At 44.7% G+C, this 19,495-nt stretch overlaps 1 protein-coding gene across 1 annotated transcript in view; it reads left to right on the forward strand.

Moving 5' to 3' along the window:
• lrrk1 (leucine-rich repeat kinase 1) overlaps positions 1–19,495 on the forward strand; it is a 179,755-nt gene that overhangs the window by 1,487 nt on the left and 158,773 nt on the right. Inside the window, exon 2 of the mRNA XM_078530495.1 lies at positions 8,821–8,995. Within this exon, the coding sequence (XP_078386621.1) occupies positions 8,938–8,995 (58 nt within the window). The 5' untranslated portion in view covers positions 8,821–8,937. The remainder of the gene's footprint in view (positions 1–8,820; positions 8,996–19,495) is intronic.

Below are 19,495 nucleotides of genomic sequence, written 5' to 3' on the forward strand. Positions count from 1 at the left end.
GAAAATATATCCCAAGGTGCTGTGCCGAAATATAAAACCATTCTAAAATGGTGTCCCATTCTTGTCGTTTTGGTAGTAACTCCATTGGAGGGTTTCAGATCTGGAGTTAGGAAAATGAACTGTGGATTTGGGAGGCAACAACGTGTTGTTGGGAAGAAAGTTGGAGATGGGGTGGTGGTTGACAATGACTGGTCAAGGATAGGCTTTTTGAGGAGGGCGTGAAGACAGAGGCTGTGAAAGGGAGGAGGACAGTGTCTGAGGAAACAGCCATTTACAAAGTCGGCTAGAATGGGAGGCCAGAAGGACAGCAGTTTAATGCTAAGGTGAGTCTCATGGCCAAGCTGATCTTGGAGAGGGCATGACAGGCAATAGAAGAGAAAATAGAGAAAGATGTGAGTTTAGGGTGGGTGCAAGAATGAGCCCTAAGGAAGGAGCAGGAGTAGGCCATTCGGTCCTTTGAGCCTGCTCCGCCATTCAATATGATCATAGCTGATCCTCTATCTCAACGCCATAATCCCCCTCTCTCCCATGCTCCTTGATGCCTTTAGAGTCTAGAATTCTATCTATTTCCTTCTTAAATATATTCAGTAACTTGGCCTCCACAGCCTCTGTGGTAGAGAATTCCACAGGTTCACCACCCTCTGCGTGAAGGGATTTCTCCTCATCCCAGTCCTAAATGGCCTACCCCGTATCCTGAGACTGTGACCCCTTGTTCTAGACCCCCCCAGCCAGAGGAAACATCATCCCTGCATCCAGTCTGTCCAGCCCTGTCAAAATGTTATGATTCAATGAGATTATTGGGCTGAGGAAGGGAGGACTGTGGCAGAGACAGCTGAACAAATGGTCTCAATCTTAGTGACAAGGAAGTCCATGAGCTCCTTGGATTTGTTGGAGGTGAGGATGGAAGGGACAGGGGGAATAGTGTCAGGGATATGGACCTGGAGAAAAAGAGCTGGGGAGTTAACTTTGCTCTCCAGATGATGCAGGAGTGAGTGACTGAGAGGAAAGCTGCATAGTGATTGGCTCAGTTCTGTGCCAGATAGGCTCAAGACTGTGTCCCTTTGAATTGGGGGAGTGAAAATGGAAACAATACTGGGAAATGACAAGAAAGGGAGAGAGTAAAGTTTTTACTGTGGAATAAGCTGTCAAGTATAGAGATGGGGAAGTGACTGGGCAGATTGGCCAATGCAGAAATATCAGGATAAATGGTGGGCCCAGGACTAGAGAGTTGGGAGTTTGAAAGCACTTTCCTAATGAGTTTGGGGTGGATACAAAAGGATGTTGGGTTGGGAGGGGAAAGGGGAATGTGGGTGGTGAGGAGTAGGAAGTGGTCGGAAATGGCATGGTCTGTGATTGAGACAATGAGGGTAGAGAGGCTCGGGAGAGGATAAGGTCAGGGGGATGCCCATGACCATAAGGGAAAGATAGAGGGACCAGGCAGCAATGGGGTCAAAGGGGAGAATGCGAAATGGATTGAGATTAATATTGAAACATTCAAATGAGATGTGGCTCAATGCAGAAGCTGAGGGTGGAAAAGATGGAGGGATATCTTTGGGAGAAACTTTGGATGGATGGGACAGTATGAAAATTTTAGAGGGAGTGTAGTGGAATAGAGTGAGGGGCTCAAAGGAGAAGGTGGTGCTGGAGTAGTAGGGGAATGATCGAGGTGGGATTTGGTGATAAGGGCCACAACATTGTTATTGTGGTCCGGGAGGGCCAGACAGAGGTTTCAGTAAAGGACAGGGTGTCATCAGCTGGGATCAAAGTTTTGGTCAAAGCCAGAAGGTTGACTCAATAATCTATAGTAAAGCCAAGGGTGACAATAGTGTTTGGTTTCTGTCTGTCTGACCGCTCCTTCCTTCAGCACCTCTCCCCTGTTACTTCTCTTTCTCCTCCCTTATTTTTCCCTATTTTCACTTTCTCTTTATCCTTTGTCATTTTTCCGTTTGAACTTTTTCCTATAATTTCCTTTGCCATTGGATTGGTTAGAGATGGCAACATCAGGACAGGCCAAAGGTCAGTTAGAGAAGCAACATTTGAATATGAGGGTCAGATAAAGACAGCAATCCCTGGACAGGTGAGGAGGGCAGTTAAAGATAGCATCAGGACTGTGGATCAGGGTTGGGGCATTATGAAAGAAAGACTGGCAATGTAGGAAGCTGGAGGGGGAGAGGAAGACACTGGGATGGGAGAAGTGACACTATGGTCAGGTGGGGGGAGTGTGTTCCCCATGTCAATAGCCCTGTCTTGATTCTCACAACATCATAGAATTTTTACAGTGCAGAGGAGGGCCATTCAGTCCATCGTGTCTGCACCAGCACTCTGAGTGAGCAATTCACTTAGTACCAATCCCCTGTCTTCTCCCCTGTAACCCTGTACATTCGTCCTCTATGGCTAACATTCCTTTGAATGCTTTGATTGAATCTGCCTCCAACAGACTTGCAGGCAGTGCATTCCAAACCTTAACCGATCGCTGCGAAAAAAAGTTTCTCCTCATATCATATTTGCTTCTTTTACTAACTACTTTATATCTGTGTCCTCGATCCTTTCAGGAGTGGGTACAGTTTCTCCCTATCTACTCTGTCCAGACCCCTAATGATTTTGAATACCTCTATCAAATCTCCTCTCAACCTTCTTTTCTCCAAGGAAAACAGTCCTAACTTCTCCAATCTGTCTCCATAACTGAAGTTCCTCATCCCTGGAACCATTCTCCTGAATCTTTACTGCACCCTTTCTAATGCATTCACATCCTTCCTAAAGTGCAGCACCCAGAACTAGACGCAATACTCCAGCTGAGACCGAACTAGTGATTTATACAAATTCAACATAACCTCCTTGCTTTTGTACTCTAAGCCCCTTCAATAAAGCCCAGGATACTCTCTGCTTTATTAACCGTTCTCTCAACCAGTTGTCACGACTCACTGGGGATAGTGCGCTGTAATATCAGCCCCACTGCTCCCCAAGCTGAGCCTAATGTGAAAAGTTTGATTAGACCACCAGACTGACCCAATTCTACCAAACTGTTTATTTTAGGTTAACAGAATACGAGCACCAGGTTTGTAAACTTAATAAGTAAATAACTGTTATTAAACAAATTGTCCTTAACCAGTGGCAAAAGAGAGAAATATGAACTGCTAACCTTTAACTCTATAACTCTACCCTTTCTTAACCCCTATACACAAACAAACACACGCACACACACAAAAGACATACAAAACATGGATTTTAAGGGTGAGATAAAACATTTTAATAGCACCAACCTGGAGTACAGGATTAGATGGGTTGATTTTTGATTGATGTCTGCCCAAATTCCTTGCAGCTCATTGTTAATGGCATGAGATGGTCTTCCAGCACGTTCAGTCTGTAGTTCATTGGTTAAAAACTTGCTTTTCAATGTCTCTATTGGTGGTTTTCCCATTTTCCTCTTGATGGGGGGGTTTTCAGAGAGAGCAGGTTACAGAGATGTGAAGAAAAGAACCAGCTAACAAGCCTTGTAGATTTACTGGAATCTTACACACACAGGAGAGAAAGGTTTTAGGTGTGTTCACTTTGCTCACTGCTATCACACAAAACCTTGGTCACCTGATCAGGAGCCAATTAAAATGTTGTTGCAAGGCAGTTCCCCTTTCCGGCGCCATTTTGTCCAACTTGACACATTCTGTTCCAGGAGATAGCAACATTGGATATTTCACATCCTGTTCCAGTGTACGTATCTTTCAACTGCAGCCGTGGTAGTTTTTAAAGCCACAGTCCAAGAAAAATAAAAATAGATTCTTTACACTGTCCGGTCACCTTCAATGATTTATGCACATATGCACCCAGGTCCCTCTGCTCCTGCACTCCCTTTAGCATTGTACCCTTTATTTTATATTATCTCTCCATGTTCTTCCTATCTAAATGAATCACTTCATATTTCTCTGCATTGAACTTCATCTGCCACCTGTCTGGCCATTCCATCTACTTGTCCACGTTCCTTTGAAGTGCAACGCTATATTCCTCACCGTTCACAATGCTTTCAAGTTTTGCATCATCTGCAAACTTTGAAATTGTGCCCTGTACACCAAGGTCATTAATCCTGTCACTCAGCCAATTTGGTATTCATGTTGCTACTGTCCCTTTTATTCCATGAGCTGTAACTTTGCTCACAAATCTGTTGTGCGGCACTATATCAATGCCTTTTGGAAGTCCCTGTACACCACATCAACAGCCTTGTCCTCAGCAACCCTCTCCGTTACCTTTAAAACAAAACTCCAGCAACTTAGTTAAATATGATTTTCCCTTAAGAAATCCATGCTGACTTTTCTTAATTAACCTGTATTTGTCCATGTGACTATTAATTTTGTCCCAAGTTATTGGTTCTAGAAGTTTTTCCACCACCAAAGTTAAACTGACTGATTCTGTTGCGAAGACTACAATGTGTTTGTCCAGATTTTTATAATTCTCCCCATCCTTCAGGAGGTCCAGCTCCTGGTTCCAGTGTATTTCGAGATAAAGCATTCTCAGCAATTGCTATCATCACACTGCACTTCATAGGTCTGCGATTGTGTGTCACATTAGAGCTAGGGACTATGGTTTGCACTCAAAATCTTCACCTCCAGGAGTTGATGCTCTAATGCTTCAGGTTAATGGCAAAATTACCCTCACATGACAACCATTCCCCGTCCATGGAACTGCTGATATTTGCGCTCAGTTCAGCAGGTCTGTCTGTCTGTCTGCAGGGAAATCCCCAGCATTACTATTCATTGTGCATACACACAGAACAAATGACTTACTCAACATGGGTGGTTTTGAGCTATCTCTTCTCCACCCACTGCACAGGTTCTAATCTGATATGAACTATCATATAAAACTTGTAAAGGTGAATCAACATTTCACTAACAGAAAAATATTCAGTTCTGGGAGATGAGAAGCTCTGTGACAGCACTCCTGGGCTCTCACACCTTCTGAGGCTTTGAACACATCCCCTCTGCCCTTCAGACTCACCTTCCTATAATCACTGAATGACTCATTCTTTGTATGAGCCATGACAGTGAGCATTGACAGGCTATTCACCTGCAGGGGCTTCACAGCTGAACACAAGCCTGTCCAGATCCACAGTCTACTCAATGCAAGTCCAGATGGATTGGGAACACTGGACAATTATCCCACTCTTTCTCTCAAGGATCTGGTGGACAATCGCTATCCTCAGCCTGGCAGAAACCAGGGAACCAGCCACAGAGCATTGAGCTGAATGGCTTCGCCGGTTAATGCCTTACCCCAGTGAATGATGAGGTGATCCTCTCCATCCCTGAGTCAGTGCAGGAATGTAATAGGAATGATTCATCGATCACAACAAATATTTATTTTCATTAATAGCCTGCTGCTTTAGTTGGAACATTCTGACTGAAAGAACAAAATTAGAAAATACAGGAACTAATCGGCAGGTCTGGCAGCATCTGTGGAAAGAGTTAATGTTTCATCAGAAGTGGAAAAATGCATGAGGATAGGAATGGGGTAGAAGGGTGGGGAGAAAGATGCAGGAGGAAAGACAAAAGGAAAGATCTGTGATAGACTGGAAAGCAGGAGAGATTAGAACCATAGAACCATAGAACACTACAGCACAGAAAACAGGCCATTCGGCCCTTCTAGTCTGCGCCGAAATATTATTCCGCTAGTCCCATTGACCTGCACCCAGTCCATAACCCTCCAGACCTCTCCCATCCATGTATCTATCCAATTTATTCTTAAAACTTAAGAGTGAGCCCGCATTTACCACGTCAGATGGTAGCTCGTTCCACACTCTCACCACTCTCTGAGTGAAGAAGTTCCCCCTAATGTTCCCCCTAAACCTTTCCCCTTTCACCCTAAAGCCATGTCCTCTCGTGTTTATTTCTCCTAATCTAAGTGGAAAGAGCCTACTCGCATCTACTCTGTCTGTACCCCTCATAATTTTGTAAACTTCTATCAAATCTCCCCTCATTCTTCTACGCTCCAAGGAATAAAGTCCTAACCTGTTTAATCTTTCCCTGTAACTCAACTCCTTAAGACCCGGCAACAACCTAGTAAATCTTCTCTGCATTCTCTCAATCTTACTGATATCCTTCCTGTAGTTAGGCGACCAGAACTGCACACAATACTCCAAAGTTGGCCTCACCAATTAAATGATAAAAGGAATGATGGTTCAAAACGGGATGATAATGGGACTAGTAAAGAAACAAAAGATGTGCCCGTCAGAAGGTGAATGATGGCAGCAATATCATTGCCAGTTCTCCTGCTGTTCAAAATAAAAAGGGAATTGTTGAGCTCAGTATTGTGTCTGGAAGATTGTAGAGTGCTCTTCCTCAAGCTTCTGTTTACCTTTATATGAACCTGCAGAACGAGGAGAGAGAGCTCAGAGAGTGAGTGGGATGGAGAATTAAAATGCTAGGTGGCTGGCAGCTCGAGGTCAGCGGAACAATCATTCAGCCTGTATTTGGTCTCTCCAGTGTAGAGGAGAACACACCGTGAACTGTGAATCGAATATACCAAATTGAAAGAAGTACATATAGGGAAGAACTTTGCCTCCTTTGGGGGATGGAAGTGCAGGAGCGGGCGTGTGTGGATGTGCCTCCGATCGCCGCCCCCAATTGGGGGCGTGCCACCATTTTACGCGGGCGGGTCAATTAAGGCCTGCCCAGCGTGACGTCTGCCAGGAAGCACTATGCGCTCCCTGTGCGAGGGAGGGGGAATTCCCTCAACCGAGAGTGCGCTCTTTCATGCATGCACGCAAAAGAGCTCACTCATCTCCCTGAGGCCAAGTGCTGCCTCAGGGAGATCTGTGCCAAATTCAAAAATGATGAAGGGGCAAAAATAACATTTCCCTGACATGGCCCCGAGTTGGGACATGTCCATCACTTATAATCAAACATTTATTCAATTTTTAAAAACCCTCATGAAACCTCATCCCGCCCATGGATGAGGTTTGATGCTTTATCTGAAGCCCGCCAGGGCTCCTGGCTTGTCCGCCAGCCTTAAGGTTGGACGGGTAGGTCCATTAATTATTTCAATTACTTATTAAATGGCCTCAATTGGCCGTTGACAGGTCGGTGGGCGCACAGCTGATTTGGCTGCGCCCCCATCGGCGGGGAGGGGGTGACATCGGGAGTTCCACCCGACGTCATCCCGCATCACTTTATGTGTCGGTGAGTGGGCCCCGCCCCCCTGCCGCTTGCCGATCTAGATATCCTGACCATAAATTGCCTTTTCGCCTGGGGCCCTGAGTGTTGGGAAGGGAGTAGTTAAAGGGGCAGTTTTGCACTTTTTGCACTTACATGAGAAGGGAAGTGGGTGTTGGATGCCTTGAGAGAATGGAGCATCGTTACATGGAGAGCGAAATGGTCTCTTCAGAATATTGAAAAAAAATTTCAGTCTATAATTCAGATTCCCAACATCTCCAGTGTTTAGTTTTTATTTTAGTGTTTTCTTTTTGTGTTTATTTGACTGTCACTTCTCTTTCAGGAATGCCCACCAGGCAGAGGCTCGCTCTTCTCTCTGCCATTCGTTCCAATGAGCTCTTTTTCCTTGTTTGTTGCTTTCTGTTTCTTTTTAAGTTTGAACAAGTTTTGGAAGGAGTTCAGTTCAGACTCATAGTTACAAAACCACTAACCAAAAAGGAGAAGCTTGTAAACAGGAAATGAGACTGATGGTTCATTTCACGCCTCAATCATGGCGGCTGCTTCCATTTCATCTTAGTTAGGGCACACCTAGATTTACCCTTTGTACTTAACTTAAGATGACCATACGTCCCTATTTTCGAGGAACAGTTCCCAGATGATATACCTTGTCCCTGAGCAAACAACATCTCCGAAAGAGTCCCTGAATACCCTTACTTTTAATTCCATTTGAATATACCTCTTGGGTAAGTGAGGTACAGCAGAGTATGCAGTTTAAGTTGGATAAAGGTGCCTGTTAAATGTCTGAATAATAAATACGTTAAAAAGAAAGATCTAGAATGTTTCTATTGTCATTGCTATTAACTATCATGTAGATGGTTCTGCACATTTGCAGTTGCTATGGCTACAATGCTGACTAAATGGTGTATGAGATAGGACACATGCAAGATTCAAGACCTGGTGTAATGTTGAAATGTTATTGTCCAAAGAGTGTCATAGCTAATTGTTCAAGCAGCATCCAAAAGATTTTCCATATTTACCAATAACTGGAAAAGAAACATCTGTATTATATTCAATTTGACAGTTAGTATTTTCCACTTTGAGTGGGGCAGGACATTGATAAAAGAACACAGTTTACGTAAAGCTGTTCTTAGGGCTTGAACATGCTGTGTTTTTTTCCCACCAGGTTGAGCCAACACAGGCTGGGCCATATAGGTGATGATGGTCTTAATCAGTTTGATTGTATTTTTTATAAATGATGCCTGAAAACGCTTCTGTAGAAATTCTACGTCCATTTGTTTTACATTCATGATGCAGCTGTTCAAACCCAGGCTGCTGAAAATATTTCCTTTACAATCTGTGCCAGCACATTTTCTGTCCTGGCTACTTTGTGTCCCTGGATTAGGTTTAGAAAATTTGGGCACCCCAACTTAACCAGATCTTTCGAGTGGGTTATTTAAATGCAAACATTCTGAATAAGTTCATATCAGGGTTAAAATACACTGATCAGAAAATCTGGCCTGTGTTTTTTGACCTCAGATAGGAAGGAGATGGTTCCTCAAGTTGTCATATTATAACTCACCTCAGTCTGCGTGAGGCTTCTGACTGGACATTCTGACCAAGAGGTTGGGTGGGTGCAAGAATTCCTCTGGGAGACAATGTAACTGATTAATATTTGTATTTTTAACAGGAGGTAAATGCTGCTGAAGACCCTGGCTGGGAACCTTTGACGTTGTGTGTGATGAGTTGAGGTCACATCCCTGTGGCTGAATTCTCTTTAGAGTTCAGTGAAGCAACCACTGCTGGGATGTACTGGGATGTGGGCCATGAGGACAGTCATGAAGACAACATGGCACAGGAAGCAGGTAAAGTGGCAACATTGGTAAATATTTAAAAATCGGTGTTGGTCCAAACATGGACGAAAGAGCTGAACTCACGAGGTGAGGTGAGAGTGATACCCCTTGACATCAAGGCACCATTTGACCAAGTGTGGCATCAAGGAGCCCTGGCAAAGCTGGAGTCAATGGAAATCGGGGAAAACTCTTCACTGGTTGGAGTCATACCTAGCACAAAGGAAGATGGTTGTGGTTGTTGGAGGCCAATCATCTCAGTGAGTCTGGGGAATTAATAATGGAAAGTAAGGAGATGGCAGATGAATTGGACAGGTGTTTTGTATCAGTCTTCACTATGGAGGATACAAACAACATCCCAAAAATAGTTGAAAATCAGGAAATGGAAGGGAAGGAAGGAAAGAGAATTACCAGGGAAGTGGTACCGAGCAAATTGTTGGAGCTGCGGGCTGACAAATCTCCAGGTCCTGATAGACTGCATCTTAGGTTTTGAAAGAAGTGGCTTGTGAGATAGTTGATCCATTGGTTTTAATTTCACAAAATTCCCTAGGTTTGGGGAAGGTTTGATTATATTGGAAAATAGCGTGTAACTCCTTCCTTCAAAAGGGGAGGGAGACAGAAGGCAGGAAACTACAGGCCAGTTAGCTCAACATCTGTCATAGGGAAAATGTTAGAAGCTATTATTAAAGATGTTATAGTAGGGCATTCAGAAAAATCCAAGGCAATCAGGCAGATCAACAAGGTTTTGTGAAAGGGAAATCATGTTTAACCATTTTACTGGAATTCTTTGAAGAAGTAACAGGTGCTGTGGATAAAGGGGAACCGGTGGATGTACTGTACTTAGATTTCCAGAAGGTATTTGATAAAGTTATTGCAAAAAATAGAAGCTTATGGTGTAGGGGGTAACATTGGCATGGGTAGAAGATTGGCTCGCTAACAGGAAACAGTGAGTAGGCAGAAATGGGTCATTTTCTGGTTGGCAGGATGTGATGAGTGGTGTGCCACAGGGATCAGTGCTGGGACCTCAACTTTTTACAATTTATATAAATGACTGGATAAAGGGACTGAAGGAATGTTTACTAAATTTGCTGATGACACAAAGATTGGTGGGAAAATAAGTTGTGAAGAGGACATAAGGAATCTACAAAGGGATATAGATAGGTTAAGTGAGTGGGCAAAGATCTGGCAAATGGTGTGTAATGTAGGAAAATGTGAAATTGTCCATTTTGGCAGGAAGAATAAAAAAGAAGCTTATTATCTGAATGGTGAGAGATTGCAGAGCTCTGAGATGCAAGAGAGCTCTAGGTGTCTTAGAGCATGAATCACAAAAGGTTGGTATGCAAATACAGCAAGTAATTAAGAAAGCTAATAGAATGTTTTCATTTATTGCAAGGGGAATTGATTATAAAGGTAGGGAGGTTATGCTTCAGTTATACAGGGCACTTGTGAGACCACATCTGGAGTATTGTGTACAATATTGGTCACCTTTATTCAAGCAAGAATGTCTGGATGTATGGAAGCAGTTCAGATAAGGATTATTGCACTAGCTGGAATGGGAGAGTTGTCTTTTTAGGAAAGGTTGGACAGGTGAGGCTTGTATCCACTGGAGTTTAGAAGAATAAGAGGTGACTTGATTGAAACATATAAGATCCTGAGGGGTCTTGACAGGGTGGATGTGGAGAGGATGTTTCCTCGTGTGGGAGAATCTAGAACTAGGGGTCACTGTTCAAAAATAAGGGGTCACCCATTCAAAACAGATGAGAAGAAATTTATTCTCTCAGAGGGTCGTGAGTCTTTGGAACTCTCTTCCTCATAAGACAGTGGAAGCAGAGTCTTTGAATATTTTTAAGGGAGAGGTAGATAGATTCTTGTTAAGCAAGAGGGTGAAAGGTTATTGGGGAATGTGGACTTGACATTGCAATCAGGTCAGCCATGTTCTTATTGAATGGCGGAGCAGGTTTGAGGGGCCGAGTGGCCTACTCCTGCTCCTAATTCGTATGTTCATATGAGAGCGCACCATCCTGTTGGAGGGTCAGTATTGAGCTCCGCTGCACTGTTGGCAGGGTGGGGCAGAGGTTGTGGGGGGCTGAAGGAGGTGCAGGACTGAGGGAGTGCTACATTGTTGGGGAGGTGGACGCAGGGCTGAGTGAACTCCACACTGTCGGAAATGCACGGTCTTCCTTCTCATGGTCTACATGATAAAAATGCAGACCAGTGTGCGCAGCATTCAGACCCAATGTGCAGTATGAGTACGAGGAGGAATGCAGACTTTGATGTGCCCTAATCTCTGATTTTCCAAGTACTAATTAAGTTTAGAAGGGGAAATGCCCCAGACTGGGGTTGTACAGTTGTGCTCTGTGTGTGTGTCCTGCTGGACAAGATCTGTAGAAACCTTACATTAATGTCAGGATCTATCCTGAAATTGACATAACCGAGGGGATTTCCAATTCACGGAATTGACTATCAAACTCTTCATTGCTGCAATTATTGAGAAATTCAGGAAAAGGAACTTTCAGTTTTTAACTTTATCTTTAGAATCAGTTTCACGTGCAGGATCCTCATCTTAGTCTCATAAAAACAGCTTTAATGCTGACACTGTTGATATTAAGTAATTAAAGCCAGATGAGGTAAAATGGGAAGTATCTGTTTTTAAGATAATCAATTGCACAAGAGTGATGTCCATTAATTTGGTTGCCAGAGCAACTATTAGTAAAACAAGATAAAACAAGATAATTGTCCACCAAAAGCCATATCAAAGACTGGTGGACATGGGGGTTTGGGAGGGGGCAAGTTAGACAAGACAGAGAAGAGCATTCTGGAGCCAGGCTGGGGTTTTGAACTCTAGACCTTTGTGTTTTTTTGTACAATCTTCTCCCTTTGAGCAAGACACAGGTTGATTGACAAATGATTGTCTGTTGCCATTTCCCATGTTTCCTTGACTGTTGTCTTTTTAGGGTAATATGAGGTGGAATCAAACAAGATTTAAAAGCAATTAGCTAGAAAACTTTATTAACATGAAAGTACAACAAGTTTTATATCCATAAACTCTTTTAAAGTTAGCAACACAACTCAAAACTGAGAATGGCAATTTCTTCTGCTTCAGATGACTTCCTCAACTTCTTGCTTGGTGTTCTTCTAGTCTGACTTTCTTCACGTTACAATGGCTGCTCCTACTCTTCCTGTCTCTGGCACTCCCTGGAATCAAGGGGGACACTGGCCACAGAGTACATCCCATGGCATGAACCTGCACAAGGAGTCTTTTAAATGGGGAGGCTGTTGTGCTGCAGTTACCATATGGTTCAGGCTGATCAGGAGACTCTCCCGCTCTTACCACCTACTCTAGGTGTATGAGAAGGATTTACATGTCGATAATCAACCTGTTTGGCTGTGTGATGAATGCACCTTCCTTGGCCATCAAGTCTGGGTGAGACTTGAACCCAGAGCTTCTGGCTCAGAAACAGGGATATTACCCACTGCACCACCTGCTTCACTGCTCTTATCATAACTTCTGTTGACAAAAATAGGTTTTTCAGTAGCTTTCCATTCTCCCTCTCCCATGATTGGCATAGTTTCCCTTGAGGCTTCCTTATCTGTAGCCTTCCGTCTACCGAACAGCTTTTCTGTTTTTCTCAACTCTCTAGTTGTCCTTGAGAAGGTGGTAGTGAGGTGCTTCTTGAACCGCTGCAGTCCATGTGGTGTAGGTACACCCACCGTGCTGTTAGGAAGGGAGTTCCCGGATTTTGACCCAGTGACAGTGAAGGAATGGCGATATATTTCCAAGTCAGGATGGTAAGTGATTTGGAGAGGAACTTCCAGGTGGTGGTGTTCCCATCTATCTGCTGCCCTTGTCTTTCTAGATGGTAGTGGTTGTGGGTTTGGAAGGTGCTGTCTAAGGAGCCTTGGTGAGTTCCTACAGTGCATCTTGTAGATGGTACACACTGCTGCTACTGTGCATCGGTGGTGGAGGGAGTAAATGTTTGTGGATGAGGTGGCAATCAAGTGGGCTGCTTTGTCCTGGATGGTGTCAAGCTTCTTGAGTGTCGTGGGAGCTGCATTCATCCAGGCAAGTGGGGAGTATTCCATCACACTCCTGACTTGTGCCTTGTAGATGGTGGACAGGCTTTAGGGAGTCAGGAGGTGAGTTATTCGTCACATGATTCCTAGCCTCTGACCCGCTCTTGTAGCCACAGTATTTATATGGCTAGACCAGGTCAATGGTAACCCCCAGGATGTTGATAGTGGGGGATTCAGTGATGGGAATGCCATTGAACATCAAGGGGCGATGGTTGGATTCTCTCTTGTTGGAGGTGGTCATTGCCTGACACTTGTGTGGTGTGAATGTTACTTGCTACTTGTCAGCCCAAGCCTGGATATTGTCCAGATCTTGCTGAATTTTGATATGGACTGTTTCAGTATCTGAGGAGTCGCGAATGGTGCTGAACATTGTGCAATCATCAGCGAACATCGCCACTTCTGACCCTATGTTGGAAGGAAGGTCACTGATGAAGCAGCTGAAGATGGTTGGGCCGAGGACACTACCCTGAGGAACTCCTGCAGTGATGTCCTGGAGCTGAGATGACTGATCTCCAACGATCACAACCATCTTCCTTTGTGCTAGGTAGAACTCTAACCAGCGGAGAGTTTTCCCCCTGATTCCTACTGACTCCAGTTTTGCTAGGGCTCCTTGATGCCACACTCGGTCAAGGGCAGTCACTCTCACTTCATCTCAGGAGTTCAGCTCTTTTGTCCATGTTTAAACCAAGGCTGTCATGAGGTCAGGAGCTGAGTGGCCCTGGTGAAACCCAAGCTGGGCATCAGTGAGCAGGTTATTGCTAAGCAAGTGCCACTTGATAGCGCTGTCGATGACCCATTCCATTACTTTACTAATGATGGAGAGTGGGCTGATGGGACGGTAATTGGCCGGGTTGGATTTGTCCTCCTTTTTGTGTACAGGACATAGTTCGCAATTTTCCATATACCCGGGTAGTTGCCAGTGTTGTAGCTATACTGGAACAGCTTGGATAGGGGTGCAGCAAGTTATGGAGCACAAGTCTATTACCAGAATATCGTCAGGGCCCATAGCCTTTGCAGTATCCAGTGCCTTCAGCTGTTTATTGATATCATGTGGAATGAATCAAATTGGCTGAAGACTGGCATCTGTGATGCTGGGGACCTCCGGAGGAGGCTGAGATGGATCATCCACTCGGCACTTCTAGCTGAAGATTGTTGCGAATGCTTCAGCCTTATCTTTTGTACTGATGTGCTGGGCTCCTCCATCATTGAGGATGGGGATATTTGTGGAGCCTCCTCCTCCAGTGAGTTGTTTAATTGTTCACCACCATTCATGACTGGATGTGACAGGACTGCAGAGCTTAGATCTGATCCACTGGCTGTAGGATCGCTTAGCTCTATCACTTGCTGCTTATGCTGTTTGACACACAAGTAGTCCTGTGTTATAGCTTCACCAGGTTGACACCTCATTTTTAGGTATATCTGGTGCTGCTCCTGACATGCCCTCCTGCACTCTTCATTGAACCCCTGTCTTGATGGTAATGGCAGAGTGGGAGTTATGCTGGGCCAGGAGGTTACAGATTGTGTTCGAGTACAATTCTGCTGCTGCTAATGGCCCACAGCGCCTCATGATGCCCAGTCTTGAGTTGCTAGATTTGTTCGAAATCTATCCCATTCAGTATGATGGTTGTGCCACACAACACGATGGAGGGTATCCTCAATGTGAAGGTGGGACTTCATCTCCACAAAGACTATGCGGTGGTCACTCCTACCGATACTGTCATGGACAGATGCATCTGTGGCAGGCAGGTTGGTGAGGATAGTGAAATATGTTTTTCCCTCTTGTTGGTTCCCTCACCACTTGCCACAGACCCAGTCTAGCAGCTATGTCTTTTAAAACTCCGCCAGCTCGGTCTGTAGTGGTGCTACTGAGCCACTCTTGGTGATGGACATTGAAGCCCCACCCAGAGTACATTCTGCTCCCTTGCCACCCTCAGTGCTTCCTCCAAGTGGTGTTCAACATGGAGGAGCACTGATTCATCAGCTGAGGGAGGGCGGTACGTGGTAATCAGCAGGAGGTTTCCTTGCCCATGTTTGATCTGATGCCATGAGACTTCATGGGGCCCAGAGTCGCTACTGAGGACTCCCAGGGCAACTCCCTCCCGACTGTATACCACTGTGCCGCCACCTCTGCTGGGTTTGCCCTGCCGGTGGGACAGGACATACCCAGGGATAGTGATGGTGTCTGGGACATTATCTGTAAGGTATGATTCCATGAGAATGACTATGTCAGGCTGTTGCGTGATGAGTCTGTGAGACAATTTTGGCACCAGCCCTCAGATGTTAGTAAGGAGGACTTTGCAGGGCCGACAGGCTGTTGTCGTTTCCAGTGCCTGGGTCGATGCTGGTTGGTCTGTCCGGTTTCATTCCTTTTTTGTGACTTTGTAGCGGTTTGTTACAACTGAGTGGCTTGCTCGGCCATTTCAGAGGGCAGCTAAGAGTCAACCACATTGTTGTGGGTCTGGAGTCACACGTAGGCCAGACCAGGTAAGGCCGACAGATTTCCTTCCCTAAAGGACATTAGTGAACCAGGTGGGTTTTTGCAACAATTGACAATGGTTTCATGGTCAGCATTGGACTTTTAGTTCCAGATTTTTATTGAATTCAAATTGGGAGTGACTGCCCTTGACATGAAGCAGCATTTGACCGAGTGTGGCATCAAGGAGCCCGAGCAAAACTGGAGTCAATAGGAATCGAAGAAAAAGCTCTCTGCTGGTTGGATTCATACCGAGCACAAAGGGAAATGGTTGTGGATGTTGGAGGTCAATCATCTCAGCTCCAGGACATCACTGCAGGAGTTCCTCAGGGTATTTTCCTCAGTCCAATGACCATCTCCAACAAGAAAAAAAAGAAAAAATGTATTTATATCGCACTTTTCATCAGCATGGAACATTTCAAAGTGTTTAACAGCCAGTGAAGTACTTTTAAAGTGTCGTCACTGTTGTAATGTGGGAAACTTGGCAACAAATTTGCTCACAGCAAGATCCTATACACAGTAATATAATCACCATCTGTCATGATGGGATTCAAACCTGGGTCCCCAGAGCATTGCCCTGGGTCTCTGGATTACTAGTCCAGTGACAATACCACTACGCCATCGCCTCCCTGTATGGTCTGGCCATAGTTCTTCAACCATTTCCCGTATCATCCTTTCACAGGTAATAAATCCAGAGTTCCAATCAGCACTTTAGTTTCTTTGGTTGGGATTTTCCGATCATGGGCCTATTGCGGGCGGGAATGGAAAATTTGGAGAGCCATCCAAAAGCCTATTGACTTTCTGCGGCAGCAGACAATCCTGGCCGTGGGCGTAATCGGAAAATCCCTGCCGTTAAAACATGTCATCAAAATTCCAAAATTCCTCCAGCTGTGTAATTCCCTGGCCCTCCTCCAGGTCAGGTTTGTTTCAGTCTATTGTGTGTGATCTCGATCTGGAAATGCTTGTTCTGAAATGCTGCAACAGGGCTATAGACAGCCAATATTCAAAGTGCTGTCAGGCTGTCTGAGTGGGCTGGATAGGGCAACAATAACAGATTGAGGAAGTGTTTCAAGAGAAATGATTAAAAAAAGGAAAGTATTATTTTTGTTAGTTAAACTAGTGGAAGACAAGGTGCCAGGACCTGATGGGTTATGCCCAAGGGTGCTATGGGAAATGGTTGAAGAGCTATGGGTACCACCAGGGCCACACTGCTCCTGACCTCAGTACAGCCTTGTTCCAATCATGGACCAAAGAGCTGCACTCCAGAGGTGAGGTGAGAGTGACTGCCCTTGACATCAATGCAGCATTTGACCGAGTGTGGCATCAAGGAGCCCGAGCAAAACTGGAGTCAATGGGAATCGGAGGAAAACTCTCCACTGGTTGGAGTCATACCTAGCACAAAGAAAGATGGTTGTGGATGTCGGAAGTCAATCATCTCAGTCCCAGGACATCACTGCAGGAGTTCCTCAGGATAGTGTCCTCAATCCATTGACCATCTCCAACAAGAAAAAAAGAAAACAATGTATTCATATGGCACTTTTCATCAGCATGGAACATTTCAAAGTGCTTAATAGCCAGTGAAGTACTTTTGAAGTATCGTCACTGTTGTAATGTAGGAAACTTGGCAGCACATTTGCACACAGCAAGATCCCATAAACAGTAATATAGACCAGATCATCTGTTTTTGTGATGTTGGTTGACGGACAAATATTGACCGGGGCATCAGGCATAACTCCCCTGCTCTTCTTTGTAATAGAGCCATGGGATCATTTACAGTCATCTGAGGTCCTGGTTTAATGTCTCATTTGAAGAATGGCATCTCCAACAGTGCAGCACTCCTTCAGTATTGTACTGGCATGTCAGCCTCAACTGTTATGCTGAAGTCCTGGAGTGGGACTTGAACCCAGAACCTTGTAACTCAGAGGCAAGTGTGCCATCAACTGAGCCATGGCTGATGAGAGGAATTCTAACCATCTCCCCTTGATGTTTAATGATATTACCATTGCTGAATTCTCTAGCATCAATATCTTGTGGGGTTGCGATTGATTACTAAACTTAACTGGACCAGTCATATAGGTATTGTGGTTTTAAGAACAGATCAGAGACTAGGAATTTGCAATTACTAATTGATCTCCTGACTCCCTGAAGCACAAGTGCCACAAAGTGTAAGTCAGGAGTGTGATGGAATAATCTCTGCTTATCTGCCTGGGTGAGTACTGTCCCAACAACACTCAAGGAGCCCAAAATTATCCTGGACAAAGCAGCCAGTTTGATTGGCACTCCCTGTACCACCTTAAACATTCACTCTCTCCACCACCTTAAACATTCACTCTTCCCACTATCGACACCCAGTGGCAGCAGTGGGTACTGAATACAAGGTGCACTGCAGCCTCTCACCAAGGATCTCTCAACAGCATCTTCCAAACCCGTGGCCGCTACCACCTAGAAGGACAAGGGCAGCAGATTTAACACCATAATCTGAAAGTTCCCCTCCAAGCCACACACTATCCTGACTTAGAACTATATTGTCATTCTTTCACTGGGTCAAAACCTGAAAATCCTTCCTTACCAGCACTGTAGGTGCAGCTATACCAAAATGGCCTGCAGCGGTTCAAGGGGGTGGCTCACCACCACCTTCTCAAGGACAGTTAAGCGTGGGCAATAAATGCTGATCTTGCCGGCGTGCTCACATCCCATGAAAGAATAAAAAAAACTGAAGGCCCTAAAATGATATTTCAGGGGCCTATTGGATGTGAGTGTGCACAAGGACTGGAGACTGGTCAGTGTAACACTCACGCTCAAAAAGTAAGGCAGACCTACCCCATGTAATCTTAGCCCAGCTCATTTTACATCTCTGGCAGGGAAATTTTTGAAATCGTAGATTGAAGATGAGATTAAATTATCCCGATGAAGATGAAATGACTAGAAATAGTCAGCACAGATTCCAAAAAGAAGATTGTGCTTGACAAGTCTGAGAGCTCTCTGGTAAGTTTGGAAATGCTGTGGATACTGTGTACTGGACTTCTAGAAAACCTTTGGACTGTGGAGAAGGTGAAAGGTTATGTAATGAAGGGGAGGGTGGGAAATCAGTTTAAAAGGGAAATGAGAGTAGAAGATAAGTGCAGCTCTTTATAGCATTTGGAAGTGGGTAATGGTGCTCCCTAGGGTTCAATTCTGGTACCACTTCTGTTCACTGTATGTTATTGATTTGGATTTAGGACTAGACATTGTGGTACGTAGCTGGAGTCAAGTATAGATTGGAACAGTTAGGGGTGGCAAGCTCCTTTCTACAAGGACATTGGTGAACCAGCTGTGTTTTTCTGTAGTTTCCCCATTCATTTGGTGTCATCTTCTTCCCAGAAGGTTGACGGCCATGGATCACCACCTCTGCCTGCCCCGTGCTGCCATTATACATTCCGCATGGATCAGCTGCACCAGACCATGATATCCGACAGCCATTTCCTCCTCTGCTTCCCTCTCCTACGTTTCCTGCCAATCTTCCCTCCAGTAACTGTCTCTGTTTATCGGCTACTTGAATGATGTGACCAAGATATTGTATCTTTCTCTCTCTGCTGTTTCCAGCACTTTCTCATTGGTCTTCCTGTCTATGTAGGATATGTAGAACATCCTCCCCTATGTCCACATCTTGAATACATTCAGCTTATCAATAGTCTCTTTGTTTGTTGTCCCTGTCTCTGAGGAATATAGCTTAGATGAAAAAATGTAATACCTCAGCATTCTTTTCCTCAGATTCTGGTTCCGTTTCTTTGATGTTATCGTGCCCTTTATTCTGACAAAGCTGATTTTGACTATCTCGATTCTCCCGTGGGTCTCAGAATCACATCTCCCATCGACTGTGAACATGAACCTTTTCACATCCCAGGACTTGTCCATTTACTCCAATGTTCACTTCCAGGGATAGGTCTCTGCTTATCATCACTGTCTTCACATTCATTCTTAATCCATGT

The sequence above is a fragment of the Cetorhinus maximus genome, chromosome 26 (assembly GCF_964194155.1).
Source record: "Cetorhinus maximus chromosome 26, sCetMax3.hap1.1, whole genome shotgun sequence".
Lineage (NCBI taxonomy): Eukaryota > Metazoa > Chordata > Chondrichthyes > Lamniformes > Cetorhinidae > Cetorhinus > Cetorhinus maximus.